General features: G+C 59.9%; 1 protein-coding gene across 2 annotated transcripts in view; it reads right to left on the bottom strand.

Annotated features, from left to right (window-relative positions):
- Positions 1–1,984: 1,984 nt before the first annotated feature.
- Positions 1,985–22,307, bottom strand: part of LOC114058693 (semaphorin-3F-like) — a 22,272-nt gene continuing 1,949 nt past the window's right edge. The window contains exons 2-19 of one of the 2 annotated variants that reach the window (XM_027886245.1): positions 20,540–20,703; positions 12,083–12,243; positions 11,858–11,920; positions 11,275–11,394; positions 9,873–9,953; positions 7,750–7,843; positions 7,240–7,359; positions 6,056–6,195; positions 5,855–5,969; positions 5,601–5,670; positions 5,332–5,476; positions 5,015–5,237; positions 4,121–4,209; positions 3,830–3,871; positions 3,511–3,668; positions 3,364–3,431; positions 2,544–2,677; positions 1,985–2,459 (exon numbers count right to left, since the gene is read on the bottom strand). In XM_027886245.1, the coding sequence (XP_027742046.1) occupies positions 2,049–2,459; positions 2,544–2,677; positions 3,364–3,431; positions 3,511–3,668; positions 3,830–3,871; positions 4,121–4,209; positions 5,015–5,237; positions 5,332–5,476; positions 5,601–5,670; positions 5,855–5,969; positions 6,056–6,195; positions 7,240–7,359; positions 7,750–7,843; positions 9,873–9,953; positions 11,275–11,394; positions 11,858–11,920; positions 12,083–12,243; positions 20,540–20,651 (2,346 nt within the window). In that variant the 5' untranslated portion in view covers positions 20,652–20,703 and the 3' untranslated portion in view covers positions 1,985–2,048. The remainder of the gene's footprint in view (positions 2,460–2,543; positions 2,678–3,363; positions 3,432–3,510; positions 3,669–3,829; positions 3,872–4,120; positions 4,210–5,014; positions 5,238–5,331; positions 5,477–5,600; positions 5,671–5,854; positions 5,970–6,055; positions 6,196–7,239; positions 7,360–7,749; positions 7,844–9,872; positions 9,954–11,274; positions 11,395–11,857; positions 11,921–12,082; positions 12,244–20,539; positions 20,704–22,307) is intronic. The other variant, XM_027886246.1, reaches the window with a different exon arrangement.

Raw genomic sequence — 22,307 nt, 5'->3', positions numbered from 1 at the left:
GCCAGGATTCTCCCAGTGCCCTCCGTACAGCCCAGTGCCCCCGGGTCCCCCAAGCTGTTCCCGGAGCTTCCCCATTCCCAGACCGCAGGATTCCTGCAGTGCCACGCTCGGCTGCCAGAGGGCGGAAGCTCCCAGCGCAGTACGGCCCTGCACCACCTCCAGTACAGCCCTGCACCACTCCCAGTACAGCCCTGCACCACTCCCAGTACAGCCCTGCACCACCTCCAGTACAGCCCTGCACCACCTCCAGTACAGCCCTGCACCACTCCCAGTACAGCCCTGCAGGCACCCAGTACAGGCCAGTATAGCCCTACCCCTAGTCAGTGTGCCCATTGCTGCCCTCAGCATGGCCCCAGTCCCCTCCAGCACTCACACCAGCGCCTCCCAAGGCTGCCCAGAGGAGCCCAGTACTGCCTCCATTAACCCAATACTGAGAGGTGCCTACTATGGCCCAGTATCACCCACTACAGCCCTCAGTGACCCCTATACAGCCCACTACCCAACAACTGTTCAAAGCACCACCAAGTACCAGCTCCCAGTGCCAAATCCTAATGCCCTAGTACTTCTCCTGTGCTCCCAGTACTGACTCTGAGTGCCCCTACTTCTTCCAGTACCAACTTCCAGTGTCCACATTACTATTCCCTGGACAGCCCAGGACCCTCCAGCACTGACCCCAGTGGGTCCTGGCTCAGCTCAGAGGAGCCTGGTACCTCCATACTGATCAAAGTGCTCCAAGTACAGTCCAGTGTCGCCAGCTACCACCCCCACATCCTGCAAAGTCTCCATCCTGCCCCATGGCCCCATGACCACTAAGTACCAGCTCTCAGTATCAAATCCTAAGGCTCCAGTACTTTCCCCAGTGACTCCAGTACTGACTCTGAGTGCCACCCAGTAACTGCAGCAAGACCCAGTACTGGTATGAGCCAACAGCCCAGCCCAGTGTATCCCAACACCCAGAAGTACCACCCAGTACTGCTGCCTCCCAAAGACCCCTGTGCTGCACCCCTGGCATTCAGTGCCCCAGTGCTCCTCCAAGGAGCTGCAGCCCAGCCCTCTGCACCCCAGCAGGGCTCAGGGGATTATATGGTGGGGGCCAGGCCCGTCCCCGACAGAGCACACGCAGGCGCCCACGTCTGTCCCAAAGCCAGTGTTTATTTGGGGGTACCCCCAGCTGCAGCACAGGACACTTGCTCAGCCCTGGCTGCCCCTGTGCTTCCCATACACAACTATTTACAACTCCCCACACCCACTGGGATGCCCCAAGAGGGCAGCTGATGGGCCAGGTGCCTCAAACACCCCTGGGTGCCACTGTCACCAACACCAGCAGCTGCTCTAGGTTTTACCCCAGCACGCCCCTTTCTCCTTCCCCTCTCTATCCAATGGCAAGCCCCCACCATGGCCTGAACTCCTCAGTCTTGTCCTGAGGGTCCCATCTCCTCCCTGCCAAGCCCCCAAGGAGGGGATAGGATCCAGTACCCTTGTCCCACAGCCCCCTTCTTCTCAGATTGCCTGGTTATCTGCAGCATCCCCATGGAAAACACCTGTTTCTCATTAATCACATGGGCAACAACAGGCACGTGCAGGTTGTGGTGGGCAGACCTTCTCTGGGCTGCCTCTTCTCCTGCCTCACTTTCCTTGGCTGGGGTTTGTCCCCCCTCCCAAGGCATCACCCCCTCGCACACCCAGACCTCCATCCCCCAGCACAGCGCTGTGCCCCAGCTGCAGGGAGACAGTGGTTGTGGTGACCAATGGTCCCTGCACAACAACAGGGGTCCTGGGCAGGGGGGAAAGACTGCAATGCCAGCTGTGGGCATCTCAGGGGTCTCTGCTCCTCTCTGGGGCCAGGAGGCAGCGATCTCATTGCTCCAGTCAGTATGTACAACCCACAAATAGATACCACCTCCCATGGGAGGGGGAGTACGTGTGTTTGTGCGTGTGTGTGTGCGTGGATGTGTATATATATATATATATATTTATTTATAGATATTTTTAATATTAAAAGGGGGGAAAAATAGACCACTGTGCTAGCAAAGTCCCTGATGATGGTTTCATGTATGCCCATAGGTCTCTGGCTGGTGATTTCGGCGGTTTCGAGGCTTCTTCTGGTCCTGCTGCTCCTTGGCTTTGAGGCCAGCCAGTGGCTGCGGGGGGCTGGCAGCCGTGTGCCGCCAGTAGCCCTGGCAGTACTGGTCCAGGAGTCCCATTTCGGGCTGGGTGAGGAGCTGCAGCAGGTCCTGGTAGCGGGGAGTGGGGACACCCGGCAGGCCAGGAGGGGTCTCCGCCTGGACCAGCACGGCGTGGACAGTGCGGCTGCTGAGGACGCGGAGCTGCACCTTGGTCACCGTGTGCTTGAAGTTGTTCTCGGTGGCGGTGCAGGAGTAGAGGCCGCTGTCGCCAAGCTGGAGGGCGCGCAGTAGCAAGCCCTGCTCCGTCCGCAGCACCCGGCCCTCCACCCGCAGCTGCGGGACAAGGGGCATGGCTCAGCTGGCTGGCACACAGCACCCTGGGCACCCCCAGCACCCCCGGACAGCGCCCTGCCCTACCTCTTTCCGCCGGTCGCTGTTGTCCTTCTGCAGCAGCCACTTGACACTGGCCTGGGGCGAGCGGGGCTGGCACTCCAAGAAGGCAGTGCTGCCCTCCACCCCGTACTGCACAGCCTCCACCGTGTTCTTGTTGGCTGCAGGGGGCAGCCAGGTCATGTGTGCCCAGACCCACACCACTCTGCACTCCTGCCCTGCCCACTGTCCCTCCAAGGGAGAGCTCTCATCCACCTCCAGCCACACACCTGCTGGTGTCCTTCCATCCATCCATCCATCCATCCATCCATCCATCCATCCATCCATCCATCCATCCATCCCTTTCATCTTCATCTTCCTCTGAAGTATCCATATACCCCCATTCATCTATGCACCCAACATTTGCGGTCATCCTTCTCTCCACTGTATCCATTCATCCATCCATCCACCCATTCAAATCTGTTCAAATTCCTCCCCAACATATCCATCTATCCATCCATGTTCCACCCACAATGTATTAATTTATCCATCCATGTTCATTCTACTCCCTAATGTATCCATAATGCATCCAATATATCCATCCATCCACCAACACCATCTGTGTTGATCCTCATCCTAATGTATTCCATGTTTATCTTCCTCCCCAATATATCTATCCACCCATCCAACCACCCACCCAACCATCCATGTAATCTTCCGATGTATCTTCCGATATATCCACCCACAAAATCATCAACCTACCAGGGAATCCATTCACCCCTTTGTCCCCTGCCCCCTGCCCCCTGCCCTCAGCCTCCCCTCCCAGCTGCCCCTCATGCTGCAGGACCGTGCCCCACGCCTCACTCACCATTGGAGTTGTAGCCACGGCACTGCCGGATGGGGTTACCATGCCTGACGTCCTGCCGCCGGCTCCGCCTGTGGGGAGGCAGGAGGTGAGAGGGGGAGCCTGCAGCTGGGGGGTCACTCCCTGTTGCTGTGCCCTGGCCCCCCATACCTCTTAGAGGAGGCAGAGTAGCGGGTGCAGGCGCTGCCGTCCCAGGCGCAGTAGGGGTCCCGTGCCAGGCAGCAGTCGGCACAGGCCTCCCCGTACACGTCGCAGCGGTGCAGGGCCAGGTGGGTCACGCCTACGGCCGAGGACACATACAGCTGTTGCTGTTGGGGACAGAGAGCGCAGGGTGAGATGCTACCTCATCCCCACCCTGCCAGGACCCCTGTGAGTCCTGCTGCAGCACTGTGGTGATGCTTGGCAGTGCTGCGGTTGGGCCCACGATGGCATCTGCCCACCTGCCCCTCTGCCATGTGCTGTGACTCACCCTCTTGGAGGAGATGGTCATTGTCTTGATGGGTGCTGGAACCTGGACAGGGCAGGAGTGAAGAAGGAGTGACTGCCTGGATTGATGCTGCAGCTCTGGGGTGGGTACTCCAGATCCCCCAGAGGCAACTGGCGCAGGGGTGGGCAGGAGGAGATGTGAGGGGGCAGCAGGTAGGAGGGTCAATGCTTGGAGTCCCTCCAGAGCTGACTAAGGGGCTGGCTGGTATCCCAAGGGGTTGGTTGGTTGGGTCAAAAACACTCATTAGAGGCTGCAGGACAGGTCAGCCCATACCTTGAACACCTCGATCTCCTCCAGCATTAGCTCCTCTGTCTCCATGTCATCCCGGGGGAGCACGATGACCTTCTGCACAGTGCCCCGATCTGTAAGACACCATGGAGCCCAGGGGCTCAGTGCCACCTCTGGGCACCTGTGCCCTCCCTGCCTGGAAAGGGGGTCCCTGCTGGGGCTGGGAAGGATCCCCCAAGCCCATCCCCATCTCTCTCCTGCTGTGGCAGGTGGCTGTGCCTGGGGTGCAGTGTACCAGTTCAGGTCTCCACCTGTGGCTAGGGACTGGCACTACCCAGGGCAGCACGGGGACAGCAGCCAGGGACAGGCAGCAGGGCAAGGGAAGGACTAGGATGGATCATGGGGCCTCTGGGATATGTGTTAAGAGCGAGGGAAGCACTGGGCTGGATGATGGACCCAGGATAGGCACTAGGGTCTGGTAAGGACAGTGGATCTGGGATGGGCAATTAGGCAAGGGAGGCGCAAGGCTGGCTGATAGTGGGCTTAGCATAGGCAACAGGAAGCATGTAGGGTACATGCTGGGGTCAGCAATAGGGTGAAACTGGATGATGAGGCCCCTGGGATGGGCACCAGGGCAGGTAGAGGATCAGGCTGGATCCCTAGAATGGGAGGTATCATGCTGGATAATTGACTTCAAGGATGGGAACTGGGCTAAGGGAAGGACCAGGCTGGATGGTTTGGTCCATAGGATGGGGAAGGGAAGGACCACGCTGGAGCCTTGAGGAGGGGCAGGGATCTCGGGGGGGAGGGTGGTCTCAGCCCCTCACCCCACTCTATTGTGGTGGAGGGCACCACGCTCTGGCCAGCCCTGGTGGTGCCCGTGCCCTCCGGGGCCGCGCCGGAGCATGCTGCGTTCCCCGCGGTGCGCGGCGTGGGTACCTGTGCCCAGGAAAAGCACCTCATAGCGCCCATCTGCCGCGTCCACCTGGTCCACAGCCACGGTGGTGAAGCGGTAGTTGACGTTGGTGCGGACCACCAGCGGCTGGCGGTGCGTGGGGTACACGGCGTGGTACATCAGCGGGTGTGAGCGCATGAAGTTGATCACTTCATCAGGGTAGTCCTTGGTCGACTTCATGGATGGGGTGAAGGTTCCCCCGGGGCACTGCAGCACAACCATATTCAGGCACAGGTTCAAGGGTTCTGGCTGCCTGTCAGGCACCGGCTCACCTCCCCATGGGTGCCCGGGGAGTACTTACGGTGCCTGGACGGGGATAGGGCATTTTGCCTGTGTAGGGCATCCACTGGTAATTGGGTCCCTCCTTGTGCGCGAAGGGCCCGTTGAAGACCATGCGAATGTCGGCCATGGAGTAGACACACACGGCAGAGCCCTTGAAGACCGACCTGGGAGGAAGGACCTGCTGCCACCCTTCGGCTTGGTGCTGCCTGCCAGTGCGGCATCGCTGGGACGCCCAGCCAGTTGGGACCCCCTCCTCTGCTGCACTGTGCCAGGAGGGTCAGCACTCACCCCGAAGCAGAGAACACGGCGTAGATAACAGGGTTCTTGGTGTCCTGAGTCTGCTGGATGAAGACGTCCTCTTGGGACAGAAAGATGGAGGTGTCACCATAGGGAAGGTTGGCAGGGGTGCCAGGGCATGGGGAGAGCAGCTACCCACGGGAAAGTAAGGTGAGGGGCAGCAAGGGGGTCCCCAGCCCTCCCCACGGTGATCCCCAAGCCTGCAGGGTTAGAGATGATTCCCTTCTCCCTTCTCGCCCACTCACGGAGCTCATCGAAGTGCGTTTCAATTCCATCAGGTCCCGGCACGGAGCAGACAAGCCGGGCCTTCAAGAAGGTGCTCCACTTGTTCACAAGGCAGCAGTGGCCCCCATCGTCATTCTGCAACAGAAACACCCCTGCACTCAGCCCTGTGCATTCCCCTTCCCTTCCTGCTCCCCTGCCTGCCTGTTGCTTGCTCCACCTACCAGGCAGATGCGCCCGATGCGGGAATAGACCCCAGGGCTCAGCGGGGCATCAGCTGACTTCTCTCGGAAGAAGAAATAGAGCTTGTCATCGTTCCTCTCACTGCTGTCAGGGATGAGCTGGGCACGAACAAAGGCTGGGTCTGGAAAGGCACGACACAGCAGGCACCATCAACCCAGCAGCACTCCTGCACCATACCACGGCAGGACGTTGAGCCTTCCTCTTCTCCAGCATCATCCTGCTCCTGGAAAAGCACTGCTGTGGTCACAGGGTCAGAGCTGGATCTGAGGAACTGGATGTCTGGTGATCATCAGCGCACCAGGAAGGGCTTGGAGCATCCCTGAGGTCCCTGGGAGCATCTCCAAGGAACACAGGTTGAAGAGATCATCACCCACTATGAGCAGGGTGGTGGGAACCAGTCTTCCCCCCAGAAGGAAACACACAGCATGGAAGCCTCTCAGGAAGCTTCTCCCTGCCATCCATCAGCCGGTGCCCAGCCTGTGCTGACAGCTCCCCCTCTTCGGGTTACCGCCCCGCCGGCTCCCCAGCCCGGCAGGATCATCCCATCTGCTCTGCTCTGTTTACTCAGCTGCTGTCCCGAGGGCAGGGGTGCTCTGAGAGGGGCAGGATGAGCGTTCGGGGTCACCGACTGCAGGCGACACGGTCGACATCTCAGCCCTGCAGAAACCCCTGCACGGACACCATCAGAGCCAGCCCCACCTCTCACCAGCCAGCTGCTACTCAGCAAAGCTCCAGGCATGTCTGTCACTGCCTCACACAGCTATCCCTCTGCTCTTCTGCATCCATCCATCCATCCATCCATCCATCCATCCATCCATCCACCCACCCACCATCCATTTATTCATCATCCATCATCATCCATCCATCATCCACCCATACATCTTCTGTCTGTCCATCCATCCATCCATCCGTCCACCTATCCATCAGTCATCAACTGTCAACCATCCATCCATCCACCCATTCATCCACCCATTCATCCATCCATCCATCCATCCATCCATCCATCCATCCATCCATCCATCCATCCACCCACCCATCCACCTGCCCATGCTGGTTGCTGTCTCTGTCTTGGCAGAAGGATTCAGTATGATCCAACAGGTCTTGTCTCTAGGGCTGGAGCCATGGGGTCCCCAGGGCACCTGGGTCAGCTGACACCTGAACTCACCGTTGAGCCAGCGGGAGTTGTACTGGTCTGTCCTCATGGCCGTCTGCTTGCCCATGGTGCGGAAGATGGCTGCATCCGTGCCCATGAAGTCAATGTACACACCAGCATAGAGCTCTTCATCTGCAGAGGGCAGAGATCAGACAGGAACCACCCCCAGTCCCATCCACCCACCTTCTCCAACTGCCCCAGGCTTCATCCAGCCCCAGACCCAGCTGGTAGTCACCAGACAACCAAGAGCCACTGCCTGTGGCCACCTAGAGAGCTCTGGAGGTTGGTACTGGCCTGTAACCAGGAACCCCACCTCTGCTGGGCCAGGTGCCCAAAGACTGGGCATCCTGGGTGCCCAGCCATCACTGCTGGGGCAGTAAGGAGTGGCAGGGGCAGGAATCTGACTCCTGAGGGATATTTGCACAATGCAGAAAGATGGTGGAAGTAGCTGTTCCATCTTGCCTGCATGTTCCCTCTGCCCTGTGCTGGCAACACTGGCTCTGGGGAGCCACAAGGACTCACTTATTAACGCAGAGACGGTGTCTACTTTGGGGTCGTAGGAACACTTCCCCTTGCCTGACTCCAGCCTGTCTGGCTCCAGGTAGAAGATATAATCCTGGAGAGGTAAGCAAATAGAGGAGCTGATTAGACTTTCACCCCTCCATCCCCATGGCACCTTCCAAAGCCCACCAGGAGAGGCAGCCTTCTCTGGGATGGTGCCCAGCAGTGAGGATGGATGTGGATGGACCACAGAAGGGGTCTCCAGGTCTCCTGAGAAGCTGAAGCCCCTGCGAGTGACTCCTCCAATAATGCTGAGTGCTTCTCCATGCCCTCCACCACTTGGAGACTTGGCTGAGCCAGCAGGTTAAAACGGGACATCCATTACCCAGATTCGGAAAGACATTCCCATTTGGCTGCCTCTTCACTCCAGCTGGCTGTGCTGCACATCACCGCTTGGCCAGATCCAGGTCACACAGTTCCAACAGCTTCAGCAAGCAGGGTTTGGCCTGTGGCACAGCTCAGCTGCCAGACCCACCATGCTCCTCTTGCCAGGACCCATTTTCCAGCGGTTTTCTTCACAAGGTACGATGCTGTGTCTGCTCCATGGGATGTCTCCCCACTGTCACCTCTGCCTTCCCCATGGCCAGCCCTGGCACCATCACACATCCCCAGACAAGGCCGAGACTGACGCTGTCTCCAAAGACACACAGAGAATCCTCCGCCAGTGCCAGCTGGGGGCAGGCGGGGCCAGGTTGGCCAGACTATGCTCACCCTGGCATTGGGACCACCTTAAGCTGAGATGAAGCAGCATCACAGGAGCATCCATGGGAATCCTGGGCATGGCAGGGACTTTGAGCAATCAAACTGGGCTGGTGGACCTGCCTGCTGGCCCTGTGCCCTGACTCTGGTGCAGGGGTGATGGACACAGTGACAGCTGCCCTCCACTGAGAGGCCAGCAGGGTCCCAGCAGAGCTCCAGCTCTGGGAAGAGCAGGAGGAGGTGAGGAACCACGATCTCACTACAAGCATCTCCCACTGGAGAATGTGCTCACACCAGCTCCTCCTCCTGGGACACCCAGCCCTGGAGATGGACACAGCCATGTTTCTGCCATCCCCATCACTGCGTTGTGCAGGCTTGTGCCACTGGCACCATCACAAATGTCTCTGCCCAGTACTGGCCCCACTCCCAAGCTGGGCAAACCCCTCCTAGGGACAACCTGTCTCTCTCCAGTGTAGCCCCAGCCATGGCTGCGCCATGTCACCCTCTCAGGTGGGCAAGCCACGAGCCACTGCGGTGCCAGCACTGCTGTTTGGCCTAACACACCCTGAAATGCACTGGAGTTGCCAGCAGCCCCCAGGGAGCTCTTGCTGGGACACACTCCCTGTCCCCAGCACAGAGGGAGGAACTGCAGGGACCTGAGGGGGCTAAAAGGGTGGTTTCCCTGAGCTGGCAGCAGGAGCTGTTCACAGCCAGGCAGATGCCCACAGCCAACATCACCCTCTGCCCCCATGATCACCCCAGGGGCAGAGGGGTCTCAGGCTTCCATGGGGTGCCCACACCCCACGCGCTCCCTGGCCCATGCACTGACCCGTGTTAGTCCAGAGGGGAGAGGCTTGGGGGTGACACTGTCAGGGTGGGCTGGACGCTGGGGTGTTCCCAGAAGCCAGGATGCTGTCACCTCCCTGAGCCCACGTGTCTGCCAGGATGACACAAGCCCCTCACAGGGAAAGGCAAAGCAGTGATGTTTCTGTAGGCCCTACCCAAACACCTTCACATCACATTGGCATCCCTCCCTGAATCATCCCGAGCCCAGTGGCTCTGCCAACACATGATCCCACTCCTAAGGGACATAGCAAGCCAGAAGTTCGGCAAAGCTGGTGGTGGGCAGAGAGCCACCATCCCTGACAGTGTCCTCCATGGGGGGGATCCTACATGGACTGGGAGGAAGGAGTTAGTGAGAGAAAGAGAGCCAACGCCAGCCCGGTGGCCGGGAGATGCTGCGCTGAGAGGGAAGGGGATGGCAGGGCTGCCCACGGCACAGGGCACCCACACCTGGGGTTGGAAGCATGCCAGTGGGACGAAGGAGCCCGCGGCTCTGGGGACAGGTGGGCACGGCTGCGGCGGGCTCCCAGACCGGTTCCCACCTTGCTTTGTGCTGGTCTCGGGCTGTGGGGGCTGTCGGTGGATCCGCTTTCCCGGCCTCCCGGCTGGCTCGGCGGAAACCCCTGGGGAAAAGGAGCAGGGCAGACAGTTAGCACTGCTGGGGGGAAGGACCCCCAGGGTAGGGGTGAGCAAGGGACCCCAAGAGCTGGGGTGATGGACACCCATGGAGCAGCAGCACTGTAGTCCCCCTGGGTAATGCCTGTGGGGGTCCCTGAATGCTTCAGGCTGGGCTGGCCTCTCCTCTCTCCTGCAGAACTGGGGTGCCCTGGCATGGAGCAGGAGAGAAAGAAGAGGCAACTGCCCATAGGCAGCCAGGCTGGGCTCACACCTGGGGATGCAAAAATGGCACCTGCCACCCAGCTGGCAGCACCCTGTGCCAAGGAGCAATGCCCCAGAACCAAAGGTACTGGCACCACGGGGTCACTGGGACCCCCGGTCCCTGCCACAATGCTGCGGGCCCTGCTGAATGAACACATGCACCAGCACCCTTGGTCCTCCTCAAATGCTGCCACTGCCCAGTCTGATCCAGTATCACTTTAGAGTGTCTTGAGCAGCATCCACCTCTCTCAGTGCCCATGCCAGGCTTGGGAGCACTGAGGCAGACATCCATCCTCTACATCCAGCGCCGTGATCCTCCCTCAGCTTGGGCTGGTGGCCCTTTCTCCACAGCGAAGGACACAGCCTGGGACCTACCACCACAGCACAGAGGTGACAGACACCTCACAGGGCTTGGGACTCCTAGGGCACCCGTGTTGCTACTTGCAGAGACTGGTTCCACTCCTGGGGCTGAACTGAAAGTGCTCCTCTGTCAGCCATGCGTCTGGACTGGTGGTATGCAGCCTCAATGCCACCCTCTCACTGCATGTTGTGGTCCTTGGGGCTGGATGACATCCGTCCAGGAACACCCCGATATGTCCCCGTGTGCTGGCATAGCCCTTGCCATGGTTCTTCCTGTACAATGCCAGTGCTGTCGTGGTTTTGGGCATCCTTGGAATCCACGGTGAGGGGCTGAGCAGCCTGGCAGCGGGTGGCACAGTGGGTTGACATGTTCCTCGTCCTGGTGGAGATTCAGCAGTGGCTTCAGCCAGCAGGGTGAGAAGGCATGTTACATGGAATCTGCCATCAGGTTCCAGACAGGGGAGCACAGTTCCAGTGCGAAGAGAAGTCCTTGGTCTGCGGAAATGTCTCGGCCCCACTCAACAGCACAACACCGTTAGCCACGGTCACTCCCAGCCTGCCACTGCCCCCCCAACCTCTGCCCCCCTCACCCCAGCACCAGCCAGCAGAGCTGAGCCCTCATGCACCCTGCTGCAGTTCCATGGTGGCTGTGCAGCACCACCCTGCCCAGCACCAGCTCAGCACCCCATCCCTCCCGCCCCTCACCTGGGCTTTGCGCCCGCGGTTGACGAAGGCACAGATGGGGTTGTAGGCACCGGTGCCACACACGTAGAGGTGCGTCCGGTTCCAGGGCTGGATCAGGCGGATGAAGTTGCCACACTCCCCCTGAGAAGCAGAGTAGAGGGTATCAACCCCAGCAAGGGGCTCTAGGTTGGGCTGGGGCCATGACTGGTGTGGGCGTGTGATGGTGTGATGTGGACCATGGGATGGAAGGGGTCATTGGATGGCATGTGACATAGGACAGTGTGGATTAGGGGTTGGTATGGGCCACAAGCTGTCAAGCCAGAGAACCTAGCCCTGGCTGGAGGAAGGAAGCAGCATGGGGAGTTTGGCCTCCTACTCTCCCAGGAAGCTCTCCATGACTTGCATGGCTGGGACAGAAGGGGTGGCAGGACACCATGACACCCTGGAGTGCCAACCAATCTCAGCACAGTTGCAGATGCTGTCACACCGCAGGGGACTACAGGGATGGCTTTTCCAGGGTAGGACACAAGGACATGAATCCCCAACCAGTGCCAGCCACCAGCCCCCCTCAGCTACCAGAAGGGGGTTCATGGTGGCCACTCACATTGCTGTTCTTGCCTGACAGGATGCACTCCTCGATCCTCTGCTGGGATGCGGGCCAGTGGATCTGCAGAGACACCAACTCAGGGGAGAACAGGGCTCCCACCCAGCCCCACCACTTCCCCATCAGCACCAGTCAAGCCCATCATGCCCATCGAGCTGGCATCCAAAATGCCCCTCAAGTTGTCCCTCTTCCACCTGCCCCCCCAGCCCTGCCACAGCAGCTTACGATGAGGGGCTCGCGGTTGATGTCGTGCAGGTCCAGCGACAGGACATAGTCCTTGCTGCCCACGTACATGCGGTCATGGTCCTCGTCCTTCAGCAGGATGCGGTAGTCGCTGGAGTTGAGGAGGAAGTTGAAGAAGTGTGCTGTGCCCGTCGCCTTCAGCTCTAGAAGGGGAAAGCACCCCAGGGTCAGCACCCCAGGGACTCCCGTCTTCCCCAGTGCCATCCCTGCCCACGAGTCCAAGCCTGGTCCCAGGCTGGGTCTCGTGACAAGAAGTGCCCACCTCCCAGGCCATGGTGCCCGCCTTCCAGTCCCATGGTGCCTTCTTTCCCCTCCGTGAGTACCACGATGCTGCCACCTCTGTGCAGGACATGGGACAATGACAGAGATGCTCCTGGCCAGTTGGAACAACCAAGACCGGCCAGGAGAGAGGGCAGCAGGACCTTGGCTCAGGAGACCCAGTACACCACAGCAGGGAATGGAGTTCACCATCAAGATGGGGCAGGAGGTGAGGGCTCTCTGCCATGCCAGTCTAGGGACCAAAACCTCTGGCATCATCCTTATTCTGCCCTGTGACCCCATGTCCCAGCCAAGACTCTGGCTCCTAGGATGTGGGAGCTGGGACCCCAGGGAGCCAGACCCAGGGGAGGGGATGAGCCTCTCCCCCACCCTGCACACCCCATCCCCCTCAGAAAGTTATTTTTAGCCTGAGTGTGGGAGCAAGGAGTGAAAGAGGATAATGAGGGTCATGAATATTCACAAGTGCAATGAGGCAGCCAGATGGGAGGCAGAAGTGCTGCAGATGATGTGGGCCAGTGCCAAGAACCACGAGGCAGGGGCCAGGACATGAGTGAGACAGAGAGAACTCTACCCCAATAGGACACTATCTGTCCTGGATGCCACTTTTGGAGGTGCCACTCGCCTCAAGAGGTGTCACCCCCTTTTGATGCTACACCAGATATCAGATGTCATCTCCATGGGATGACATCTGCTCTGGATGCCACTCACTCCCCTTGGAGGTGCCATCCCTTTAGATGCCACCAACAACCACTGGATGCCACCTTCATGGGTTGCCATCTGCCTCTGAAGGCAACCTCCTTGGAAATGCCACTCCTCTTGGATGTATAACCCCCTTTGGATGCCACCAACAGCCATCAGATGCCACTCCCATGATACACTGGTCCAGTCAGTGTCCTCACTCTGTGGGGTTTGTTCCTTTGTGCCAGCACTGGGAGCTGGGGACCCCCCTTCCTGGGGAGGAACAGAGCAGGTCCTGCAGGTCAGTGTCAGGAAGGAGCCTGCTGGCTTCCAGGCAGGACTGGGCAGGGCTCCAGCGGCCAGCTGCCATTCCCAGTGGGAGGCCAAGTGCCTGCAGATCTCTCTGACCTCCCAGCCTCACGGCGGACTGGCAATGTCCCATGGGTGTCCTCAGAGTCCCTTTTCATTCTGGGCACCCACTCTGTCCCACGGCTGGCAGTGGTGCTCCCCAGTCCCATGGTGGAGCCCACTCAGCTGTGGTGGTGAGGCCAAGGCACTCCAGGCACCACGGAGCGGGAATGTTCAGGGGCAGGCTGTGGGAAACTGCGTCACTGGATACGAGATCAACCTCCCCCAGCCTGGGGGTCTGCCCTTCTGCTAGGCCTGGATGTACAGGACAAGCACGGTGGGTATAAGGAGGGGCTGGAGTTTTGGGCTGTAGGCGGGGGGTCCACAGCAGAGGTGGAGTGGAACAGTGCCAAGGATGGAGGGCTGGGGAGCTGCTCACCCACTCACAGCATGCTCCTCCTCCTGCCTGTCCCATCTGGGCTCCAGATGCTCCCTGTAGCGGGTGCTGGCTCGCCTGCCACCCATGGCGTCCCCAGCCTGTCCTATAGTGTTCCCTGCCTGTCCCATGGCGCACTGGGTCTGGTCTCTGCCTGTCCCACGTCCTACAGCCACCCCACTGTGTGTGCACACGTGTGTGCCCCACAACGTGTATGTGTGTGTGTGTGCTGTGTGCTGGTGCTTCCCCCGGCAGGACACTGGTGTTGATGGGGACTGGAGTTCGGGAGTCAGGAAAGGGCAGGGCAGCTCCAGCAGTGGGTGAGGCAGAACAGAACAGCTTGTCCCCAGCTGCTCATGATGTAACTGCGTGCCCAGATATCCCAGTCAGGACAGAGACACCTGGAGCAGGGATAGCAGTTAAACTGGGCAGGAGCCCCCATGACAGGACAGACCCCCATCTTCCATCACTGCCTGGCCTGGGGACACCATGTCCAACCTCCCAGAGGACGTGCTCCCATCCTCGCCCTCCTAGCCGGGACCGTGGGGCTGAGCCAGACAGCACCAGGACACTGGTGGCAGAGGGTCCCATGACAGTGACAACTGCAAATATCTGACAGCCATTAGGATGGGCGTCCCCAGAACTTGGCAGTTGACAAGGCCAGCAGCACAAAAGGCCCTGGCCCCCCGCTGGGGGCTCCATTCAGCCCCCCACGGCCCAGCGATCAGAGGGGGCACTCCCAAGGCAGGGCGGTGACAGATCCACTGCCCCGTAACGCCCTCTCCAAAGGGGATGGAGGGGCGGGCGAGCCCCTGACCCAACCTCTGACCCTCCAAACCTCCACCCCCTTGCCCTCCCTGCCTAATCCCCTATCGCCACTGTGCTCCCAAACCTGCCCCCAGCAGCTGCGGGGTGTCCCTGGGGCTGGAAAAGCGGCACCCTCAGGCTGGAGAAACCGGCTCATTAGCTGATGTGCCCCGATGAACATACACCCTCCTGCATCCCCATTGCCAATCCCGGCACCGGCAGAGCTTCCCTGGCTGGCCGGGAGCCTAATCCCATTTTAATTGCCAGCACCGGAGCCAGGAGCCGCTCAGGCATCACAGCCAGGGTGGCCTCCCTGGGGACCTTCCCCTCGCAGCATTCCGAGGAGCCTCCCCGGACTCGCCTCCCCCGGAATCGTTCTGTGGCCTTGGGCGTTGAGATTTAATTACCCTGCACCCTCGAGCGATGCCGGCGGCCAGGAGCCCGAGGGCTGGCAACAACGGGAAATGCTCTGCTCTGCCCGCGGCACCACCGCCCCACTGCACGATCTGCGAAGCCAAATTCCCCCCGCAATGCCAAACTCGGGCTGCATTCCCAGCCCTGGCAGCTGCCCACGCTGCCATCCTTGCTGGCTGCCACCACCGGCCCCTACGGGCAGGGGTGAGAAGTCCCTACCCATCGCACATTGGCACGGAGACCCAAATCAAAGGGGAGATTTCGGGGGTTCCCGATAAACCGAACACCCCCAAGGGCTTCTCACCCCACCCTAGCCCTCCAGATCCCTCTCAATCCCCCTCAAACGTCACAAGGGCACCAGCATGAAGAGTTAAATGCCATTAGGACATGAGCGGGGCACCTCCCCAGGTGCACCATCACTGCATTCCCCAAAACCAATTACAGGCGCTCTCACCTAATTAGATTCTAATTATGGGCTTGTAGCGCATTCAACATAATTAGCATGTAAATTACACGGCGTGTTTATATTCAATAACCGCTCTCCCCCCGCGGCTGGCGGAGCCAGTGCCTTTCGGGAGCCCTTTCTTTGCATGGGGGAGAATGAATTCACTCTAAATGCCGATGGAGAAGCCCAGCACTGATCCCAAGGGAGCCTGGCACAGCAGGGATAAATCCCATCTCCATCCCGCAGCGTTTTATCCCACAAATTTAGAAGCGTGCCCCAAATTTTGATGATGTTCCCTGCTAATTTTTTCCCTACTTGAAATTTGGGATGCAGCTCTTTGGGTACCCGTCAGAGGGGCAGGATAGGGAGCAATGCCAGGAGAGGGATGGGGGCCTGAACGTGTCCCCTCGCCTGGTTAAAGCATTTGTTGTTATTGGGGCTGATCAAAGAGCTGGGTGGGTCGTCCGATGAAAGCAGAATTGCTTATTTGTTTGAGCGTCACTCCGCTACCCCTTGATGGGTTATTTATGATGTAATTAAGCTAATTACATGTAATAAGAGAGTTTCCGTGGCCCCCAGCCAAGCTCTTTTCCCATTTAACCGATTCACAGGTGGGAGGAAACCGAAGCTGCCTTGCAGGGGCTTGGGAGATGAAATGACTCCGGCTCCCGCTCGCTGCTTTCCACCCGCGATCATCTCCAGCCCCCCCGGAGCATCACCCCATGCCGGCACTCGTGGCAGGGGACAGGTGCTGCGGCCGCCCGGGTCAAATCCCTTGGGATGAAAGCGGTGCCGGCCGGGTGCTCCGCGCAGCCATCGCCGCCTGGCCGGCTGGGCGCAAGCCAAAAAAAAAAAAAAAAAAAAAAAAAAAAAAAAAAAAAAAAAAAAAAAAAAAGGAAAAAAAAAAAGAAAAAGCACATTTTTTTTTCAGCCGAAACCGCTGATTCATCCCCCGTCCAGCCTGCCCCAAGCGCTGGTGGGTGGATGTGCCCCACCGAGCAGCGCTGGCAGGGGGGACCCCGAACCCACTGAGCATCACTCCGCAGTGGTGACCCAAAAACCCCGCTGGGAGCTGGGTCAGGGGATGCTCCAGCAGTAGGAAAACCCCTTCAGGAAAGAGCTTGGCTTCAGAAAAAAGACTTGAATCCCCCCCAAAAGCAAAGAGCTGAGCCGAGGTGTCCCCACCCACCGGCTTTTAGGCTTTTTTTGTTTAATTTTTGGACATTATTTCCTTCCGCAGCCCCTGAGGGCAGGGCACGGTGCCGGGTGGAAAGTGTTGCTGCTCCGGGCCCTCTGCTCTGTGCCCAAGCAGCACCAGAGTAGGGTGAACACCCGTGCCAGGACCCCAGGAAGGGCCATGCTGCTCCATAAGCAGCATTGTTAATTTGAGGGATAACTAGCTTATTAGATACAAGCTTGGGGGGCTGAAATCACACAAGGATTTTTTTTTTTTTGGGGGGGGGGGGGGGTTTAAGGAGCTTATAGAGCTTCGCAGCCGGAGCCAGAGAGCTCAGCCTCAGCAGCAGCCGGTCCCAGCGGGTGGGGGGAGCCCTGTCACAGCCCCCCACTGTCCCAGCCAAGGAAATCCTCTTAGGGGTCAAAGAGTTCAGCCCCATGGCCCCACCCCCAGGGCCCGGGAAAGGGGACTGCGGCATCCCCCTGACATCTGTGGGTCTGAGGAGCAGCGTGGGGATCCGGCACACCCCTAAACTCATGCCAGGGTGGGGACTGACACTGCCAGCACTGCCCTGCACGTTCCCAGGACTGGCTGTCCCCAAGCCCTTGGCCCTTCCTGCACCCCCATGCCCCCCCATGTTTATTCCATCCCGCTGTTGCCAAGTGGTGCCCACAGCTGCGGCAGCTTAGGAGGGCGCCTGGGCGGCCCTGGGACACAGTCCCCTGTCCGGGCTCCTCTCCAGCCATCTGCCACCCCCCAGCCCGGATCAAGAGTGCTGATATCCCCTGGCCACCGGCAGAGATGCCAGCAGGGTGGGGGGGAAACTGAGGCACAAGGCAGGCAGGAGAGAGGTCAGGCAGGAGAGAGGGCACGCAGGGGGCTGGCAGCAGAGCCAAGAGGAAGGTCCATGCTTGATTTATTCTTTTTAAAGTGTTTTTTCCCCTCGCAGGAACTACCCTGCCTCTCACACAGCCCCTCCCTGCCAGGGCTGCCCCTGCTGGACTTGGGCCACAGCTTTTCTGAGAGGTGCCAGCACGGCTGTTCCCCTCACCGTGGGGAGCGGCTCCTGTTTTGAAGCCCCACGGAGAACCCTGACCTCAACGGCTTCCCACAGCGATGCGGGGTGAGAGCCCACCCTTCCTTCCCGCACGCTTTTCCCACGCCGCACAGGGAGCAGGACATGGAGGGATGAATCACCATCATCATCACCTCCTGCATCCTCGTGCGGAACAGCCCAGCCTCTCTGGTGCCTGAGCCCCCGGCCCGGAGGAAGGCGCAGAGGGAGAGGGGGCCGCAGGATGTGTACGGGAATGGGGGGGAATTGCTAGCAAGGAGATGATTAAAAATATCCACCCTATTTCTGGCCAACACTGGTCTGGGATCTGGGAAGAGCTGTTGGCAAAAGGGAGCTGTGCCGGAGCCGCTCCCAGCACTGTTCTTTCCATGCCGGTCACCTTCCTCCTGCTGACACACGGACAGGAAAGCCTTGAGAGGAGGACAGACGTAAGGACACCACGGGGGTGACGGGATGGGGGGAGGACCGGGGGATGACCCTGCCCAGCCCACCAGGGCACAGGAGCTTGGCTCCCACCCCTTCCCTATCGCTTTGGTATTTTATGTATGTATTTTTTTTAAGGCACTCAGAGACGCCGGGGCTCCGTGGAGGATGACGCAGGCCCCGGGGAGCTGCGACAAACCTCTGGCGCGCGATAACAAGCGAAGGCAAACAAACTCAGAGATGCTCCCGGGGCTGGCAGGGCTCCAGGCAGCGTGGCTGCTGAGGCAAGGCACTGGGGGACACACACAGGGACATGGTGGCCCCTTCTCCAGCACTCTGCTGTGCTCATGGCCACCTTGACCCCACAGGACAGTGCCTGCGCACAGGGGTGCTTTAGCCAGAGGGATGTTGGTGGTGGGGACCCTGCACCCCAAAACCAGCAGCATCCCTCCAGCTGCGCCCACACCAACAGCCTCCAGGTTCCCTCTTGCACCATGGCCATGTTCCTGATGGCAGAGTCCAGCCCAACTCATCACACTAGTGTCCCCCAGCCCACACCCATCAGAGCTCCACTGCCTCCATCTGTCCTGGGGGATCTAGGGCCAGGGATGGGGTACCAGCCCTGCCTCCCCAGACAAGAGGAGGCGCTGGACCTTCCAGGACATCCCACTGCCATCCCACATCTCATGGCCCCATGACTTTGGGGAGGTTGCAGACAGATTATTACCTCGGGATGCTGCCCACTGACAGTTCAGCGTGTGGACCCCAGTTGGCCCTTGAGGAAGAGCCCAGGATAATTCTCTGCTGCCACCACTGCTACAAGAATGCAGGCAGGGAAGAGGTGAGTGGCACACCTTCCCAATCCTGATGTGCTTGGATCCAGTACGCCACTGGCATTTCTTCTCTGTGCACCAGTGCAAACCAGTCCTTCTCCTACTGCAAATCCCCTCTCTGGGCAGTGAGGGCAGGAGGAGCTCTGCCAGACCTCCTCAGGCAGAAAGGAGTGGAGAACCTGACACAGGCACTTGGGTGATGCTCCCAGGTCCCCTGAGCACAGCCAGGGGCCCTCACTCCAGCAAGCGGGGGCCAAAAAATACCAAGACTAAACCAGCCCCCAACATGCACCACAGCAAGCCTAACCATGTCTATCTGGAATTAATCTTGCTTCTGGGATACACTGTGGCAGTGGGCACCAGGTCCAGCTGGGGCTTCACTGGAGCCTCCCCTCCCCTCACCACACCTGTGAGGAAGAGATGCTCTGAGCCAGGGTGGAGAGGCTCCCCTACAGCAGCCAAAGTGCCCCAGCAGCCCCCAAAATCCTCTGAAAACACCTTTCTGAGAGGAAAGCTGTGCCTGCCTCTGGGGAGGAACTGCTCACTGCTTTCCAGCCTGGACTTGTCCCCAGACTCTTCATACCAGCCATTTTTCCTGCTGAGACCAGCCTGTAACACCCTCGGCCAGCCCTGCCTTGCTGTGTTTGCTGCCAGCCCCCCCAGCTCATCCTGCCCTGTGCTCACCACCGGTTCTGCCACCACATCCTGGGCTCGCCAGTTCGATTTGTGACTGCAGGGCAAAGGCACGGTGGGACTGCACGGCAGGGGCACAGGCAGCACAGTCCCAGCTCTCCCAAGGACCCCGAGGGAAGGCAGACACGAGACTCCTCGCGTCTGTCACCTCCTGACACGCATCCAAGCAGACAAACCCCCAGCAGGGACAATTTCCATTCCGCTCCTTGAGGTTTGCAAGCCCTTGGACTTGTCTCATCGGTCCCAGCCCACCCCACTCAGCATCCACAAAGCAGGAGCTCGGGACAAACCCCTTCACCAGTGTGCACCCCAAAGCTGACCCAAGGATCCCCCCACAGCTCCTAGAGTGGGTGGGTGGGCTGAGCAGCCCCAGTACGAAAGGGTTAAGCACCTTCCCCCCACCCAGCACCCTCCCCTCCTGCCTCTCCCGGCTCCCTGCCAGCTCCCAGGCGTTAATACCAGCTGGGGGGGTCGAGGCGCCGTCAAGCTGCTGTCTGGAATCGGGGTGCTGCCGGGGAGGGTGCTTTCCGCACCTCAGCATCCAGCTCTGCCAGATGGAGGGAGCCACCCACCCACTAGGGAAAGCATATTGGGGGAACCAGGCTACCAGCCAGGGGGGCAGGCTACCAGCCCTCTCAGACTGTGTGTGCTGGTGCAGACTGGGAGCTCAGCCACACCTGAATATGGATGCCCATGGAGATTTCTGGGGATGCAGCTTGCTGATGCCAGCCGAGTAAGGAGGAGGAGAAGCAGCCTGCACTGGGGCTCCCCTGGTTTCCTTCATCTTGGGGTCCCACCCTACCCCCCCGACATCCACCACCAGGCTCTTACCTTTGAAGGAGAGCTGGACCCTGGGGGTGGCCAAGCCGTGGTCCTTCGGGTGGGCAGCCCGCCAGCCCAGAGTCAGCAGGGTGGCCCAGAGGAGGACGCCGACCACGGGCATGGTGGGCACACGCCTGGGCGCCGAAATCAAGGGGAGTCCGGGGGGGCTGAGCCTGCCAAGGAGGGCACATGGGGAAGGGATGTCAGTTCGCTGCACTCACCACCCCCATGGGGGGTACAAGCCCCACATCTCCCCATATCGCTCTCCATCATCCACTGGCAGCCAGCACCCTCTGGGGAGGGCTGGCAGTCAGCCCGGGGGGACTGAACTCCACTGCGGGCTCGGGGGGTGAGGGGTAGGAATTGGGGAGGGGGGAGACCCAGCCTCACCTCCTTGGGTGCCCAGCCAAGCACACAGGGTGAGGCGAGCACAGCCAGAACTGCTGCAGCACGCTCCTCCACCCAAGCCTTGCCCAGGTGAGGAGCATCCCTCCATCCCTCCTCACACCCCCCCCTCGGCTGCAGCATCCCCCTCCCCAGAGGGGTCCCACTCCCAACCCTCCCCTCCCCACCTCTCCTCCCAGCCCCCAGCAAAGCCACAGCAAGCAGAGCTGGGATCAAATCTTTCCAACATGAAGGAAATCTGGACTTCATTATTCCAAGAACGTACAAAAAAAAAAAAAAAGGGGGGATTTTTTTTTTTTTTCATAAATAAAAGAGGAAGAAAAAGAAGAGGAAAAAAAAGCCCTGCCTGTGTGCCAGGCAGCTGGACTCCCTGGGGCTCCGGCACTGAGTGGAGTCCGCCAAGCTGCCTCCAGCAAGCCACACACGCACCCCGGCACGGCGCGCAGTGCCCCCCGTGCACCCCGCTGCCTCTCCTGGAAAGATCATCCCCTGGGCCAGCCCCTCCTTCCCGAGGCAGTACCTTGCTGGGAATCTGCAGGATGCCCAGGCAGGATTTGAGAGGAGGCCTGCGGTGGGAAGCCCCCCGTGTCCCCAGGTAGCTGCACGCTCGGGTGGGATGTGCTGTGCCACGGTACCCGCGTGGGCTCGGGCATGCGAGGAATGTCCGGCCAGCCCAGCCAAAGGGGCTCTGCGCTGTGGGGATGGGGGTGTCCCCAGCACACCACTCCCACGGGGCCATGCCCTCCAGGGATCTGCCAGCTGCCACTGCACAGCGCCACGAGGGACAGGCACACCCAAAGCCAGGCAGATGGCTGGGAACCCTCTGGAGTGCCTCGGAGAGGGATGCTGGGCTGTAAGAGGGGCAATCCCACACCCCACCCGGGTGGTCTGGCCGGTGTCTCCTGGAGTGCACAGCACCCGTGCTGCCAGCCCCGAGTGGGACAAGGGCAACAGCACTGTCACCAGCGGCAGGGCAAGACCCCGAGCACGACAGCACTGCCGTTCCCTGGGGCTTCATATTTTTTTTATCTTTCTTGCCTTTGGGGTCAGTAAATATTTCAATTTGCTCCTCTGCCCCTAAGCACACCCAGCTCTGCTCCATTGTACTGGCATTCGGTTCCCTTTCAGGCTGCCTCCCCCCTTCTCCCACCCATTCCCGGGCTCTGCCCTTCCCCTCAGCGCCGGGCCGGGACAGCCTGCACCCCCAATTCCTCCACCAGCCAAAACTCCAGTTTGTTGCAGTTAAATAACCCCCCTCCATCCAAACCTCCCCCTCTCCCCGGCAGCTTTAGGAAATAATTCTGGCAAATCCCACTATTGCATTTGGATGGAGCGGCGTACGCGTCAGAGACAGGGAGCGAGATGGCAAACA

Source organism: Empidonax traillii, unplaced genomic scaffold, assembly GCF_003031625.1.
Source record: "Empidonax traillii isolate 1590-97213 ecotype Southwest subspecies unplaced genomic scaffold, ASM303162v1 scaffold182:size1009393, whole genome shotgun sequence".
NCBI classification, from domain to species: Eukaryota; Metazoa; Chordata; class Aves; order Passeriformes; family Tyrannidae; genus Empidonax; species Empidonax traillii.
The sequence above is the reverse complement of the archived record's forward strand: the minus strand, read 5'-3'. Positions and strand labels throughout refer to the sequence as shown.